This window comes from Schistocerca piceifrons, chromosome 1, assembly GCF_021461385.2.
Source record: "Schistocerca piceifrons isolate TAMUIC-IGC-003096 chromosome 1, iqSchPice1.1, whole genome shotgun sequence".
NCBI lineage: Eukaryota > Metazoa > Arthropoda > Insecta > Orthoptera > Acrididae > Schistocerca > Schistocerca piceifrons.
The window spans coordinates 421,681,293-421,698,234 of record NC_060138.1 but is presented as its reverse complement, the minus strand read 5'-3'; the positions used below and the strand labels follow the sequence as shown (position 1 = coordinate 421,698,234).

Sequence of the window (16,942 nt, the reverse complement as noted above, 5' to 3'; positions counted from 1 at the left end):
TTCCATGTGGTGTTGTAAGGGTTGTACACAAACACCACCATGGACCAGGATTAGCTCTTTACTAATTTAAACATAGAAAACAGTGAGCAATGCACAACACAGTGCAAGACAAGGTACACAAAGCATTCAGCAACAGCTACAGTACATTTATATGCTGAGGTTGTCAGTGTCGTAAACATGGTAGTTTGGGTTTTACGTGTACTTCTTCCAGTATTTAAGCAACTACAGAGCTAAACACCTTCCACCTATAACTACCACAACAAAGTATGGTGTTGATGATTTTCAATTAATGAGAACACCTGCAGGACCATTGTTAATCTGACATTCAGCTCGCCGACAGCTTTAGCCTGTTGAATACTGTTTTTGTGAAGAACGTATCCAGGGTCCGTGCACTCTGGCCATTGGGAAGGCGGGGGACGGGGGGTCATCTTAGGGTTGCTGTGAATAACAAAATAGTACTGAGGTTTTATGGCAAATGGCTCGAGGTAGACTGCCTGCTACTCAGTATTCATTACATGTTCTGGCGTTCTTCGAAGTGATACAAATGCAGCATCAGGAGTTAGTGGCAATTGATGAGCACTTAGGTCCACAAGTGCCCCATGACCGTAACTTCAGTCCTCCTGCACTCACACATGATCCTCTGCAGTCTCCCTCTTCCTTTGTTCTATCTTCTCCTCTCAATCCACTCCTCCACAGCATTGCACACTGCACACAATTTCCCCTGCCTGTTGCTGGAACAAGCTCATTGATGCCACCCAGATTCATATCCTGCATACCTGCTGCCCCTCCGTCCCAGCTCAGGCACTCTTCTCCAACCCTTCCTCCCTCTCCCCCTCTCCTTTTCCTCCCCTTCACCTACTCCACCCTACACTAGCTCTCACTCCAATCAAGCTACAGTGTCAGCACAATGCAGTAAGCTGGGTCATTGTAGCTGGTTAGGCATGTACACTGTTTATCCAAAAAATTGCAAGACTGTAAGTTGTGTACACGCGACATCAGTGTAGTAACTACTGGTGCATCTTGAACTAACAACTGTAAACACCAAATGTGCACTCGAACAGTCAGTTATGAGGAGACAGTGTTAAGTAGTGGATTTGCGACCATAGTGTGTCAGCGTTGTTGTGTCACAGATTGTAATGGAACAACTAACTGAACATCACCCAAGACATTCTCCTGTATGTTTTGAATAATAGAAAAGTGTGTGCAGAGTGTGTCCTGCACACCTTGACTGCCAAACAACAAATGAATGTGTGTACACTTGCCATGACTTAATTGAAATGAAAAACATGGACAACTCTGATTGTAAAATGTAGGGGACTGACGAACTCAGAAGTTAAGTCCCACAGTGCTCAGAGTCATTTGAACCATTTTTTTGTAAAATGTAAACTTTCACAGCCGGAAATGTCACAATTAATAAAACGTTCTGGGCTATTACGCTGTTAACGAATGGATTTCACCTTAAAGCCTGACAATTTGTCTCCACCTGTGGAGGACATTTTTAAGGGGATCACAGCTTTTTTTTTAATATCTGATTCACAACCCGGCTCACTACTGACTACAGCAAAATTACACTTCCGCAAGCTTCTGCACAGTGGCATGACGTCACACGTTTTGAATATGCGAGTGCGATTGACCATTGTCGATTGGTGTCATCTGTTGTTGCTATCATCCCTTGGTGGAAAACCATTACACAGCTTCTGTACCAGTGTGAAATCTGTTCAACCACAGCATAATAGCCTGGAACATTTGATTAATTATGGACAATTCTTTTCTGGACAAAATGATCACAGGTGAAAATATTTGGTTTTATCAATATGAACCTACCACAAAATGCCAAAGTGTGCAGAATAATGGGGCTCTGATCTTTCATCAAAGCTGAAGAAGGTGTGATTGTGACGCACAAAATGAATATCATCCCAAAGGAGAACTATTCTGACAGTTGCACATGATTGAATGAATGTTCAGTGCGCTCTAATCAAGTGGGCGAGGGGGAGGGGTGACAATTTAAGACCAACATGTTAACTTTTTTTCTAACATTTTTGGTCTGACAGAATATGCACATATAACTTGTTAGTTTAAAAGAAGCATTTGTCAAAAAAGCTAACATTCTCAGTCTTATAAGGATTAGAACTTGAATACTGCTACCAGACACAAGTATGACATAAAATGTCTCTTCCCGTTTAACCATTACCAGTTTCAGTTATTGAAAAAGTCCATCATCATGTGACTCTTATACACTTTCATTCTGGGGCCACACTTTGTAATCATTAAAATGGAATTTTCAGTTATCCGTCTAGCACTCGATAGGTTCTTGCGAAAATCATGACAAATAGGTAGAATGAAGCACAGCATTGACTCAAGGCCGTTGTTTTTTGCACTCGTAAGTGGTCTTCCCCTGGGATACTTGGGGTTCAGGGCAGTGTTGTGAAGATCAGCTGGCATATCTATAAGTTGTTTAGAGAAACTCACTCCATAGTATTCCACATTTCCATCGTGAGTGTACCTAAACTACATTACACTGGTCTTCTCTTTGCTTATTCTGAGGTTGTTTTTTTTTTTTTTTTTTTTTTTCTATACAAGATACAGTTTGTCCATCAACTTCTTTCCTATTTACTGAAACTGATGTTAAAGTGTCAGAGTTAAATAAATTCTCACTTTTCATTTCCACCACTTTGAATTTTTGTTTCTTGATTGCATATTATATTGATTATGTTCTGGATTTCATGTAGATGATAAAGGTTCCATTTGCATCTCATCTAGCTCTCAGTGTGATTGAAACCAATGTCATTGGTTATTTAACTGTATTGTAATATTAAATATTTTTGATGAAACTCATTGATGTGCGAGAAGTGCTTGCAACTCATACATTATAGTTACTACCTCTCATAACAAAGATTACTACCCAATCATCATGTTTCCCTTTTCTGCTGACCATTTTTAGACCAATATTGACTTGTAATTAAAACATCAGAGTTGTTAATTTCTGCATTGGAATCCATGGTATAATTCTTGGTGTTAAGATTTTGAAAGGTCTGATGAATTAATTGGGTTCTAAGTTTCATATGTTGGACATTGTCTGAAGGTGTTCCTGCAAGATCATGCAGTATATCTGTAGAGATTCCCTGTTCTTCAGTTTGATGAATATCATCGTGATGTTTTTTACTGCATCATTTCCATTGCCTTTGATATTAATATTGGTTACATTAAGAGTCCTGTGCTCATTTGCATTATGTCTGTGATTTACATAGTTGTCATCATTGGGTAAACAAGAGATTCAGATTTACCAGAAGTTACACTCTCTGTATATATATATATATATATATATAAAAACAAAGATGAGGTGACTTACCGAACAAAAGCGCTGGCAGGTCGATAGACACACAAACATACACACAAAATTCAAGCTTTCGCAACAAACTGTTGCCTCATCAGGAAAGAGGGAAGGAGAGGGGAAGACGAAAGGAAGTGGGTTTTAAAGGAGAGGGTAAGGAGTCATTCCAATCCCGGGAGCGGAAAGACTTACCTTAGGGGGAAAAAAGGACAGGTATACACTCGCACACACACACATATCCATCCACACATACAGACACAAGCAGACAAATATGTCTGCTTGTGTCTGTTTTGTCTGCTTGTGTCTGTATGTGTGGATGGATATGTGTGCGTGTGCGAGTGTATACCTGTCCTTTTTTCCCCCTAAGGTAAGTCTTTCCGCTCCCGGGATTGGAATGACTCCTTACCCTCTCCTTTAAAACCCACTTCCTTTCGTCTTCCCCTCTCCTTCCCTCTTTCCTGATGAGGCAACAGTTTGTTGCGAAAGCTTGAATTTTGTGTGTATGTTCGTGTTTGTTTGTGTGTCTATCGACCTGCCAGCGCTTTTGTACGGTAAGTCACCTCATCTTTGTTTTTATATATAATTTTTCCCGTGTGGAATGTTTCCTTCCATTTTTTATATATATATATATATATATATATATATATATATATATATATATATATATATATATATATATATATATATATATATAAAAAAAACAAGAGATTCAGATTTACCAGAAGTTACACTCTCAATAGGAATAATATATATATATATATATATATATATAATAAGATAGACACACAAACATACACACAAAATTCAAGCTTTCACAACAAACTGTTGCCTCATCAGGAAAGAGGGAAGGAGAGGGGAAGACGAAAGGGAGAGGGTTTTAAGGGAGAGGGTAAGGAGTCATTCCAATCCCGGGAGCGGAAAGACTTACCTTAGGGGGAAAAAAGGACAGGTATACACTCGCACACACGCACATATCCATCCACACAAACGAGAAATGCAACACCTGGAAACTGTCCTGAGGAGCAATGGGTACTCCACAAATTATAATAGAAGTGTAACAGAGCCAAACACTCGGCGAAGTAAGGAACCAGAAAAAGAAATGTCGGGTACGGCCTTTCTGCACTACATTCCCAGAGTGACGGACAGAATCGGCCGTATATTGCGCAAACATGGCGTAAAGACGATTTTCAAACTGACAAGGAAGATCAAAGAGTGTCTTAGATCGGTGAAGGAGAAAAGAGACCCACTTGCGATGTCGGGAATATACCGTATACCATGCACATGCGGAAAAGTTTATGTCGGAATGACTGGACGATCCATTAACACCAGGATCAAAGAGCATAAGCGACATTGCAGGTTGGGGCAGGTGGAGAAATCGGCCGTGGCAGAGCACGCACTGAATGAGACCGACCACGTAATAAAATTCGCCGACACAGAAGTTCTAGCTGTAGAGAAGCACTATCACACGCGCTTGTTCAGAGAAGCTGTGGAAATACAAAAACACGCGAACAGTTTGAACAAGAAAGAGGAAAGCCCTAAGGTAAACGGATCCTGGCTTCCCGTACTGCAGCGAACGACCGTCGCAGGTAGCAAGAGGAGAACCGCACCGGAAATGACCACGGAGAAGCCCTCGGACGTTGGCACGCCAGGTACATATAGTCTGTGCCCGCGAGCTCGGCTCCAGTTTATCACCGGCAATGGAGGGTGAAGCTTTGACAATGCCAGCCACTCGTGCTGGTGAAACGTCAGAAAAATCATTAGATGAACGTCGGCCGAAGAACCCGAGACAGAAGCCAGTAGGTTATTTGTGAACTGTACATACTTTAGTATGTTGAATGTCTCCATTCATTATGTTTTAATCTTATATAAGTTTTAACAGTGTTTATTCATTGTCAGTATCACGATGAAAGCTATATAAATTATTTTTTGAATTTATCAATAGAATGTGCTACATTAAAATTGATGCCTTCATCTTAGCATTTCTTGAGATGCTTTGTCTGTCTCTAAATCTACATGATTACTCTACTATTTACAATAAATGACCTGGTAGAGGGTTCAATGAACCACCTTCAAGCTGTCTCTCTACCTTCCACTCTCGAACAGCTTGTGGGAAAACCAAGCACTTAAATTTTTCTGTGCAAGCCCTGATTTGTCACCATATTTAAGTAGGTTATAATGATGAGTTTATGATTTGAAGAAAACTGATGCTATGCTAATTTCTGTATCATAAGTTCGGACTAATGTGTAGGGTGGAAGTATCACCATCATTGCAGAAACCACATGTAAGCAATTTGATCTTTGAGAAAGTCATTTTTTGTTTCACTTCATTCAGTTTAATCAGAAAGTTCAACAGTAGCACATTTGTTGTGTAAAGCACGTACAAAATTGGCACATTGGTATTATTATGCCATACTAATATTATTAACATTAACGATTAACGTTAATGATGATATCCAACTAATTCTGTTTTTCATCAGATCCCAAGTCTATGAATGTGTTTTTTGTCGTACCAAACTACTTTGAAGCTATGCATTTTTTTGTGGCAGAGTAAAGCTGATTGTTGCATTATAATGTTAATCAAGATCTCAGATCTTCATGTTGAGTTTTCCAACTTGTCATACAGGATGGATCAAGGCTCAAAGCAACTACTGTCTCCTGCCTACTTATCCCCACTTTACAGATTTCTCTTACTAGTTATGCAAGACTGTACCTCAGTGGAGATCTAAATCTCTTTCTAGCCTTTGCATAAAAGTTTTTCGGAGAATAAGTTGATGAGTGCACATGGTAAACATTTACTGTCTTAAACATTTCTGAACATGCTATGTAAACATGAAAGACAATTTCTGTGTGTCTGTTCAGGAATACACACTGCGCTACAATATTTTCCCACACTACATACACAATTGGAACACGAAGAAATCATAACATCTGGTACCACACTAATCACACTATGCCATGTACTTCATAGTATTTTTCAGAAAACCTACGTAGATGTAAAATATAATAATATAGGGCTATTCAGAAAGAAGGAACAGATTTCAAACATTTATTGCTGCCAAACTACAAAAGATGGAAAAATGATTCCAATGTTCCTGGAAAGATAAAAGTTAAATTTATGGACATTCAATGTGAGCACCATGTGTTACATGACAAATATCGAAACAGCGGCTCCTTCCCTGCAACACGTGAAGCAGCTGGTCTCTCGTTATCGAATTCACAGCTTCAGCGATGGGATGACACAGACTTTCAAGAGTGTCGGGCATAGGGGGGATAAAAACACTATTCCGTAATAACTGAACCTTTTGTTCTGTCACGGGAAAAGCTACATATAACACTAACGTGCCGTGAAACACACTAATGTTACCCTCTGAGTGGATTTCAAAGTTTGACCATGCATGTGTGAAATGGAAAAGGTTATCGGACTACAATTTTGAATTTTGTGAAGCTGACAGTAAAACCAAATGGGTCTTAGCCTTGGGAGTTCATAAAAGTGATAAAATTATGGTTGAATAAAAAAAATGAATGGTCACCAGCCTAATTAGGCCCATTAATTTGGAAATATCTATTTGAGAAAATTGGATATTAGTTATTGAAGTTACTTTTGTTGAGATTTCCCTTTGAATAGCAAACAGGATACAAACTGATACAGTACACTGTGTACTGTGTGTAGCACCAGTGTACTGTGTGTACACCAGTAAATTATGGGGAGCACAATTGCACCGAGCTCATACTAATGATGGCCACAGTCAATAGCATTACTTAATCAAAATACTGAAACATCGCTGCATGAAGTGCAGAACTAACTTTGGACATGGGGGGCTTCAGTCTTGACTGACATGAATAACACAAATAAAGATAAATAATATCTTAAATACATTGTTTAAGCTCCTCTGCATATAGCAATTTTCGTTAGTAACAGTAATAGTTCTTTTTTTTTCTTAATAGGAGGATAAAACGACTGAGACCCAGAAACTGGTAAAGTTTTACTAGCCAAGGTTCTTTGATTATTGCTAAAGTAAAAGCTAGCTCTAAAAGCTAATCATTCACTTAAATTACTTCGCAAGGTAATAAAATGCATCACTGGGCTTAATTAATGTCAAAAGCAACCATTCATGATGGGTACCAAAACTACACTATCTTTGAAAATGTGCATAACTTCACTTCTAACAGTACTACTGCAAATCGGTCCATTAAAGATTTATATATACTTGTACTTTAATCACCTTTAAAGCAGGTATTCTTGGCAATGATATTTACACATTCTTGCACTGTAATCCTACAAAACTGTATTTTATAATAAACTAAGGATACTTTAGCAAAAGCCTATCCAACTTCACTTTTATGGTTTTAGCCTTTTAAATAATTAAGGTTTTCAATTTCCTATTGATTGATCTTTAAATTTTCGTGCTTAAACTTCCTACCTTAACAATTTCACTTGGAGTAGTCCATAAACAAAGCATCCAAATTTTACTCTTACTTTAACTTTTTATACTCCTCTCACTTTAGACAAAAAATAACTTTTAAACACATGAATGCCAGAATTGTTCATTTAAATCAGAATACCCGGTGTTAGTAGCACTTAGGTGAGGCCCCCTCGTAGGTTCATGATCAGGATTGAAGTTATGGTTTTGGACATGAATTGATGTTTTACGTGATTATTATTCAAACAACACACAAATTAACTTGGTCCATGCCAATATACATTATGTAACTGAACATATGATATCTGTGAAGCAGTGGCGAAGTTTAGTGGCAGGCGAAATGGCAGCTAACAGTACTCGTGGCTCTTGATGTGCAAATGCTCTATAAAATCTCTTTTTGGTGTCAGATTTTCAAGATATTAGAGCCATTCCATTATTCTGTGAGTAGCAAATAATAGCCAGGTCCACATCTGAGGCAAATCCTTTCTAATGAAGCTTCCAATTGCCTCTCTTAGCACCGTCAAGGTGTACCGTGCTAAGGCTAGCCACACACTGGGTGCCATTCACACAAAGTAACCACTCAGTTCAACCACCAAACCCACCATTTACATCGCGTCATGCCACTTTCGTTGTGGAGGGACTTCCCTACAGTGTTTACATATTACAAATACAAGGGCCTTAAGCATGAACCAGCTTTTTACAAATGTACTTCTTTCATAAACATATTCATATTATAATAATTTAATATTTCAACATATTCTTTCACTTTTTTCATATATACATTACAAAACTCTAATTTTCTTGCCATACATCAAGGACTTCAAACAACACAGAATGCAGACTTCATAAATTGCTTATACGCACTTGCTTGAAATAAACCTATTCCTAATCGATATAAGTGTTACAACCCCACAGATAAAAGTCACAAGGTGTGAGGTTTGTAGACCTCGGAGGCCAACAGTGATGAAGTTCATCTTCTGCTCCTCCTCTTCCAATCCAACATACTGGAATGGTGTCGTTCAGGTAATGATGGACATGCTTAGAGAATTTCTCTTATCACATACTTTTCTGTTTCCAGGATTACTGGAATTGTGTTTCTTTCTTTTGTAGTTTGGAAGTTATAAATGTTGGAAATCTGTTCCTTCTTTGTGATTAGCCCAGCATATTGAATTCCTACAGCTTTTCTTCTTTAGTTAGTATGACATCAGTTTAACTACTTGTATTTGTATATCTTTGGGTTATTCTTTCTGTATTGTCTCTTTACCATTTCTACATCTACATCTACATACATACTCCGCAATCCACCATACGGTGCGTGGCGGAGGGTACCTCGTACCATAACCAGCATCTTCTCTCCCTGTTCCACTCCCAAACAGAACGAGGGAAAAATGACTGCCTATATGCCTCCGTACGAGCCCTAATCTCTCTTATCTTATCTTTGTGGTCTTTCCACGAAATATAAGTTGGCGGCAGTAAAATTGTACTGCAGTCAGCCTCAAATGCTGGTTCTCTAAATATTCTCAGTAGTGATTCACGAAAAGAACGCCTTCTTTCCTCCAGAGACTCCCACCCGAGTTCCTGAACCATCGTGTGATGATCAAACCTACCAGTAACAAATCTAGCAGCCCACCTCAGAATTGCTTCTAGGTCCTCCCTCAAACCGACCTGATAGGGATCCCAAATGCTCGAGCAGTACTCAAGAATAAGTCGTATTAGTGTTTTATAAGCGGTCTCCTTTACAGATGAACCACATCTTCCCAAAATTATACCAATGAACTGAAGACGACTGTCTGCCTTCCCCACAACTGCCATTACATGCTTGTCCCACTTCTTATCGCTCTGCAATGTTACGCCCAAATATTTACTCGACGTGACTGTGTCAAGCGCTACACTACTAATGGAGTATTCAAACAGTACGGGATTCTTTTTCCTATTCATCTGCATTAATTTACATTTATCTATATTTAGAGTTATCTGCCATTCTTTACACCAATCACAAATCCTGTCCATGTCATCTTGTATCCTATTAGTCACTCGACGACGACACCTTCCCGTACACCACAGCATCATCAGCAAACAGCCGCACATTGCTATCCACCCTATCCAAAAGATCATTTATGTAGATAGAAAACAACAGCGGACGTACCACACTTCCCTGGGGCACTCCAGATGATACCCTCATCTCTGATGAACACTCACCATCAAGGACAACATACTGGGTTCTATTACTCAAGAAGTCTTCGAGCCACTCAAATATTTGGGAACCAATCCCATATGCTCGTACCTTAGTTAGGAGTCTGTAGTGGGGCACAGGAAGTCAAGGAATATGGCATCCATCTAATACCCATCATCCATGGTTCGCAAGATATCATCTGAAAAAAGGGCGAGTTGCGTTTTGCAGGAGCTATGCTTTCTAAAGCCGTGCTGATGCATGGACAGCAACTTCTCTGTCTCAAGGAAATTCATTATATTCGAACTGAGAATATGTTTGAGAATCCTGGAACAAACCGTTGTTAAGGACATTGGTCTGTAATTTTGAGGATCGATCCTTCTACCCGTCTTATATACGGCCATCACCTGCGCTTTTTTCCAGTTGCTCAGGACTTTACGTCGGGCAAGAGATTTGTGATGCAGTAGAGTACTCTCTGTAAAACCGAATTGGAATCCCATCAGGAACTGGTGATGTATTTATTTTCAACCCATTCAGCTGCTTCACAACCCCAGGGATGTCTATCACTATGTCCTCCATACAGAAATCTGTACGATACTCATCGGCAGTATGTTTGTACGATCCTCCTGCGTTAAAGATTTCTCAAATGCTAAATTTAAAATTTCATCTTTCGTTTTGCTGTCTTCCATTGCCAGGCCAGACTGATCAGTGAGTGACTGGATGGAAGCCTCCGACCCACTTACCGATTTTATGTAAGACCAGAATTTCCTTGGCTTTTCAGCAAGATCTTTTTCTAAGGTATGACGGTGGTAGTGGTTGTATGCTTCGCGCATCGCTCTTTTTACAGCAGCACGAATCTCTACTAACTTTTGCCTGTCCTCATTCTCCCGATCTTTCTTGTACCGCAAGTGCAACTGTCTTTGATTCCTGAGCATTCTCCACTATTTGTTTTCTCTATAACTGATCACCCTTTGTTTTAATGAATCCACATGATCTTCGCAATGTATCTGTTCATCATTTATTGCATTGCGCTTCTTTTTCCCCCTCATATATTTTTTCGACTACTATTATGTTTTGCCTCCTTTTCCATTATTTTTACATCTCTAAATGGTTAGTATTTTACTGTCTTAGCTTTCTCACACCTCACTTGACTGTCTTTTCTTTAAGTTTTGATGTTCACTACTTTCTTATTAAATGTTACTGCTTTCGCTGGAATTTATTATGTTTCTTCACTATTGCATAGGTCAGCCTATTACTTATTCCTGTGATTGTATTACATCAGTGATTCCAGACCACTGTACATTATTGTTTGAGGATTCTTTGTTACCCATGGGTTTATTCACAATTTGTTTCCTTTTCATTCTATTTATCCTAAAGTAAAACATATAGAAAATCTCAGACTGGTCGTTGTGTTCATCTACATCTACATCTACATTGATACTCCGCAAGCCACCCAACGGTGTGTGGCGGAGGGCACTTTACGTGCCACTGTCATTACCTCCCTTTCCTGTTCCAGTCGCGTATGGTTCGCGGGAAGAACAACTGTCTGAAAGCCTCCGTGCGCGCTCTAATCTCTCTAATTTTACATTCGTGATCTCCTCGGGAAGTATAAGTAGGGGGAAGCAATATATTCGATACCTCATCCAGAAACGCACCCTCTCGAAACCTGGCGAGCAAGCTACACCGCGATGCAGAGCGCCTCTCTTGCAGAGTCTGCCACTTGAGTTTATTAAACATCTCCGTAACGCTATCACGGTTACCAAATAACCCAGTGACGAAACGCTCCGCTCTTCTTTGGATCTTCTCTATCTCCTCCGTCAACCCGACCTGGTACGGATCCCACACTGATGAGCAATACTCAAGTATAGGTCGAACTAGTGTTTTGTAAGCCACCTCCTTTGTTGATGGACTACATTTTCTAAGCACTCTCCCAATGAATCTCAACCTGGTACCCGCCTTACCAACAATTAGTTTTATATGATCATTCCACTTCAAATCGTTCCGTACGCATACTCCCAGATATTTTACAGAAGTAACTGCTACCAGTGTTTGTTCCGCTATCATATAATCACACAATAAAGGATCCTTCTTTCTATGTATTCGCAATACATTACATTTGTCTATGTTAAGGGTCAGTTGCCACTCCCTGCACCAAGTGCCTATCCGCTGCAGATCTTCCTGTATTTCGCTACAATTTTCTAATGCAGCAACTTCTCTGTATACTACAGCATCATCCGCGAAAAGCCGCATGGAACTTCCGACACTATCTACTAAGTCATTTATATATATTGTGAAAAGCAATGGTCCCATAACACTCCCCTGTGGCACGCCAGAGGTTACTTTAACGTCTGTAGATGTCTCTCCATTGATAACAACATGCTGTGTTCTGTTTGCTAAAAACTCTTCAATCCAGCCACACAGCTGGTCTGATATTCCGTAGGCTCTTACTTTGTTTATCACGCGACAGTGCGGAACTGTATCGAACGCCTTCTGGAAGTCAAGAAAAAGAGCATCTACCTGGGAGCCTGTATCTAATATTTTCTGGGTCTCATGAACAAATAAGGCGAGTTGGGTCTCACACGATCGCTGTTTCCGGAATCCATGTTGATTCCTACATAGTAGATTCTGGGTTTCCAGAAATGACATGATACGCGAGCAAAAAACATGTTCTAAAATTCTACAAGAGATCGACGTAAGAGATATAGGTCTATAGTTTTGCGCATCTGCTCGACGACCCTTCTTGAAGACTGGGACTATCTGTGCTCTTTTCCAATCATTTGGAACCCTCCGTTCCTCTAGAGACTTGCAGTACACGGCTGTGTTTAATTCTGCAGACTGTATCATTGCATTATTGACATTATGTCTTAATTGTCTTTCTTAATGGGCACAATAATGGTGTTGTTTATGTTCACAGAAGATGAAGTGGAAGATGGCTACTTTTTGGTCCGTGAAAGCAACACAGCTGCAGGGGATTATGTGCTGTCAGTTCAGTATCAAGGACAAATAATTCATTACCAGATAAGAAGACACAATGAAGATGCCTTTTTTTCCATAGGTAAGTGAAACTGCTGTAGACTTTACATTGTTTCGCTTAATTTTCTATTGCAAGGGGGGGGGGGGGGGTTACTGAAAATAAAGTTCGACAAAACATTACAGCGTTCATTCATCCGAATTATTTATGTTAGTTAAGAACACAGTGGCAAAGCAGTTGTAGCTCTAAACCAATTTCCTTATAATGACAAAATATGTGGACCAATGATCAAGATGAGACTCAAACTGCTGACAAACAACCAACTGTGCCCCAGATTAAGTCTTCAGGGCATTGGTGTGCAGAAAAAAGTGGTGCAATTTCTTCAACCTATTATAGGTCAGAGCCAGACAATGTTTACTATTTTACTCTCTTACAAGAAATAAAATGGGTTAAAGTACCACTTCAATATCTGTAATTCAGTGCCATTCCAGAATACTAAAAAAATGGCTGGGGCAAAAGATGTTCGTGCAACTTTATGTATTGTCTCTTATGACATGAACACTGCATCTCATCTCTACTTTTTTTCTGTTATACAAAACCTCTTTTGTAGTTTGTTGGAAGTTTTAGTATGTTTTTAGAGATAATGAGTTTGAATATGAAATAACTAATTGTCAATGGGAACATATTTTTGTAGGACTACATCCTTCTTCGATAATTTTTTTCTCAATTTTTTCACATTTGATTGAACACCAAAATTTTTCATTGACTCTTCCCAGTATGGTCAGGCGCTAACTGTCACAAATGGTACTGCTTCCAGCCATTAGATGTAAAAGACTACCTCAGTATCGGTTACAAACAATGGAAGGAGCAAAGGTAACTACTCGCCACATACATTGTCTGACAGAATAGTGATGCACCCAGAAACGGAGGGATAACAAAAATGAAACTTCACATGTTCAGAGAGTATGTGATGTTACTTTCAGTTATAACAATATAGAGTCAACAATGTAGGAACAGACAGATTGCTGCTTACCAAAGGAAGACACTTCAGGTTGCAGACAGACACAATTAAAAGACACTCACATAAAGCTGTTGGCCACAGCCTTCGTCAGTGAACCTGGATACTGTCACTGGGGTGGTGTTGACATCCAAGCTGGTCCCACACATGCTATATCAGGAACAGATCTGGGGATCTTGCTGGCCACAAGAGTACCTCAATATTAAAAGGCGTATGCCATGTGTGGATGAGCATTGTCACGTTGAAAAATGTCACCGCAATACTGTCACGTGAGAGGTAACATATGAGGATGCAGGGTGCTGTGACACACAGTTACAGCATCAAAGTTCTCTCATTCACTGCCAGATGTGATCTGAAATAATGCCTGATGGTTCCCCACACCATGATGCTAGGAGTAATACCTGTATGTGTCTCCAAAACATTGGAAAAATTGTTGCCTCCATACTTACTGTAGATGGTAACCCAAGGTATTGCAGAACTGTTATTCATTGCTGAATGCAATATTATGTCATTCATCAGCAAGCCATGCTTCCCAGTCTTGCACCATTGTAAATGAGCCACTTTTGTTGTGTTATTAAAAGCAACCTGTGCGTAGGACAGTAATTCCCCAGCCCAGCTGTTGCTAGTCTCCTACCACTGGTAAGGGGCGACACAGAATGTTCCAGAGAGTCTATTATTTGTTCTAGGATGTCAGATACAGATGTGAAGGGGTTATGAAATTGTTGGTGCACAATACAGTGATCCTCCCTTGTGGTGTTTATACATGGTCGATCAAAAACTTGATGATAAGCATGCCTGCCCTCACATTTCCACACAGTCTGCCATCTGGCCACTGTCACTTATGAATGCCCCACAAATCTGGATATTTCATGACTTGACCAGCTGGACAAACAGAGACCCACAATTGAGGCCCTTTCAAACTGTCAGATGCTCATATTGCTATCTTGCATGCGTACATGGCATCTTCATGTACTTCATAGTGATCATTCAACATGTGAGACTGTTCAAGCTCCTTATATAACCCACCAGACCTGATTACACCACTAAACATGAGCAATATCAGTGTGCTCTAGTGGTTATAAGAGTTGCAACTCTAATCATTTATATAGCCAGCGACAGCGTGTGTGCATGCGAACTCACATTGTCTGTGACCAGGGTCTTCTGGGCGCTTCACTTTTTTTTGGCAATGTAGCTGAGGCAATAGGTAGATGACAGATGTATAAACGAAATTGTAATTGTTGCTAAGCTTTGTAATTGTAGCAACCTGGCCTTTTCATAGCCACTGGACATCAGGATGGGCAAGAGGAATGATGTGGGAGAGAGCTTATTTATGCTGGGGTGCACATTGAAACAGTGGTGACATTAACAAATATTTATTTCTGGCAGCATTGTACGTGTGACAGCTGTCCTTGTGACCACTCAGCGCACATGCCATCGTAACAGTTGTGTAATGTGCTGATGCCTCCTATGACACCCTGACATTATGTTGCTGTGGGTCATGGGTCATTGCCTCTGTGGCGCCATGTGCCCCACAAGTGGCGAAGAAACTAGTGCGGCCCACGCAGAGCCTCCGGAGTTTGGCTGGCTATGCAGTCCTGTGCTTACTTGTGGTCCCCATGTTGTGTATTTGGGTGTGATAGCCAACACTAGAAGTTTGATGCTGAGCAGCAAGGCCCCTGTTAACCAGGACAATAATCAGTGACGTCTAGATGGCTAGCAGGCCGTGAGGGTGTGCCTCCTCCAGGTAGATTGTGGACAGCTTTTACTCCATCGACCAAAGTCTCTCAGAGGACGGAGGCTGGCCACACTTCAGTTACTTTCATCATGAACTTTCTCCAAGTCCAACAGCTGCAACACCACAGGTGTGGCATGCTGTGGGGCAGAACTTGACAAGGTGGTTAGCATGCAATCAGCTAGCAGATCTTCATCGCCCGAGTGTTAGTCACGTTTTTTCTGAAAATCAACAGGTTGTCATTCTCTCTGGTTCCAGCTGCAGACAGAATAGTGGCATAACTGAATATCCTGAACCTCTAGCCTCAATCATTTGTGCACTTATTGCTGTACTTCTGATTTAATCCTACTGGGGAAGGGTGGGGGTGGATTTGTTCCACATTACTCATCTCGTCAGCTTTTCCTGGCTCACTCTACGGCTCCACACTGAGCACAGATTGCTGGGGTTGGTAGTATTTGCATTGTGTGAGTTTTCAAATGTATGCAAGTGCTCCGAGTTTGGAGGTGTTACTTCACACTTGGTCACACTGTGTTGTGGTGTTAGCTGTACTACCTGAGTTGCCCATGGTCGGTGTCACAAAACCCATCTGGTCAGAGTGTTTGATGTACTGTCAACAGTGCTGCCCAGTGGCCTTCTTGATTAGCATATCGTCCAAGCTTGCCTCTATTGCCTGCAATGACTGGAATAAAACTTTTAAAAAAATTTACAATTCAGGTGCCGAACTGTTTTGGAGTGCATCACACCTCTCCTCATTTGAATTATTCGTTCTGGATCCTCCAAGATGAGTCTTTTAATTACAATTGCTCTTAACTGTAAAAGTCTATACTGTGCTGTGGGCAACACGCAGCTTTAATGATGAGCTGTCCCACATGGGTTTTCCCTTACCTACTATTAACATGAGATGACTCTTAAAGTGAGATTTCTAAAATTTTATTGCAATGCAGTCCTTAATCTAAAGCCAGTACTACTTAAATTCAGTAGTTTTGTTTCCATTAATTGTTCCCTTGACCTTTCCCAGCTAACCACTCAACTGGTAACTGATGTGTCAGTGGCCTGTGGATGGTGCATGTCTAAGTTCATTTTAGAAGTAAAATGTGCAAATACCTAATTGAAACATGACCAAGTGCACCCACACATCTCTTTTTAAGTAAGACTTTGTGGGTGTGATTTCCTTTTTGCAGCTTGACTCATTTGTCTTCCCCAAAGACCATACTTGCCCCTTGTGCCCACGTATCAGTCTGTATCGGTTTTTCTGGACAAAAAACATATTCCCTCAAGTGCATTTCTCTAAATCCGCTA

At 40.3% G+C, this 16,942-nt stretch overlaps 1 protein-coding gene across 7 annotated transcripts in view; it reads left to right on the top strand.

The window, feature by feature from the left end:
• Nucleotides 1-16,942, top strand: part of LOC124789791 (tyrosine-protein kinase Shark) — a 134,599-nt gene that overhangs the window by 18,342 nt on the left and 99,315 nt on the right. For all 7 annotated transcript variants that reach the window (XM_047257276.1, XM_047257268.1, XM_047257284.1 and 4 more), the window contains exon 3: nucleotides 12,837-12,977. In XM_047257276.1, coding sequence (XP_047113232.1) covers nucleotides 12,837-12,977 — 141 coding nt within the window. The remainder of the gene's footprint in view (nucleotides 1-12,836; nucleotides 12,978-16,942) is intronic.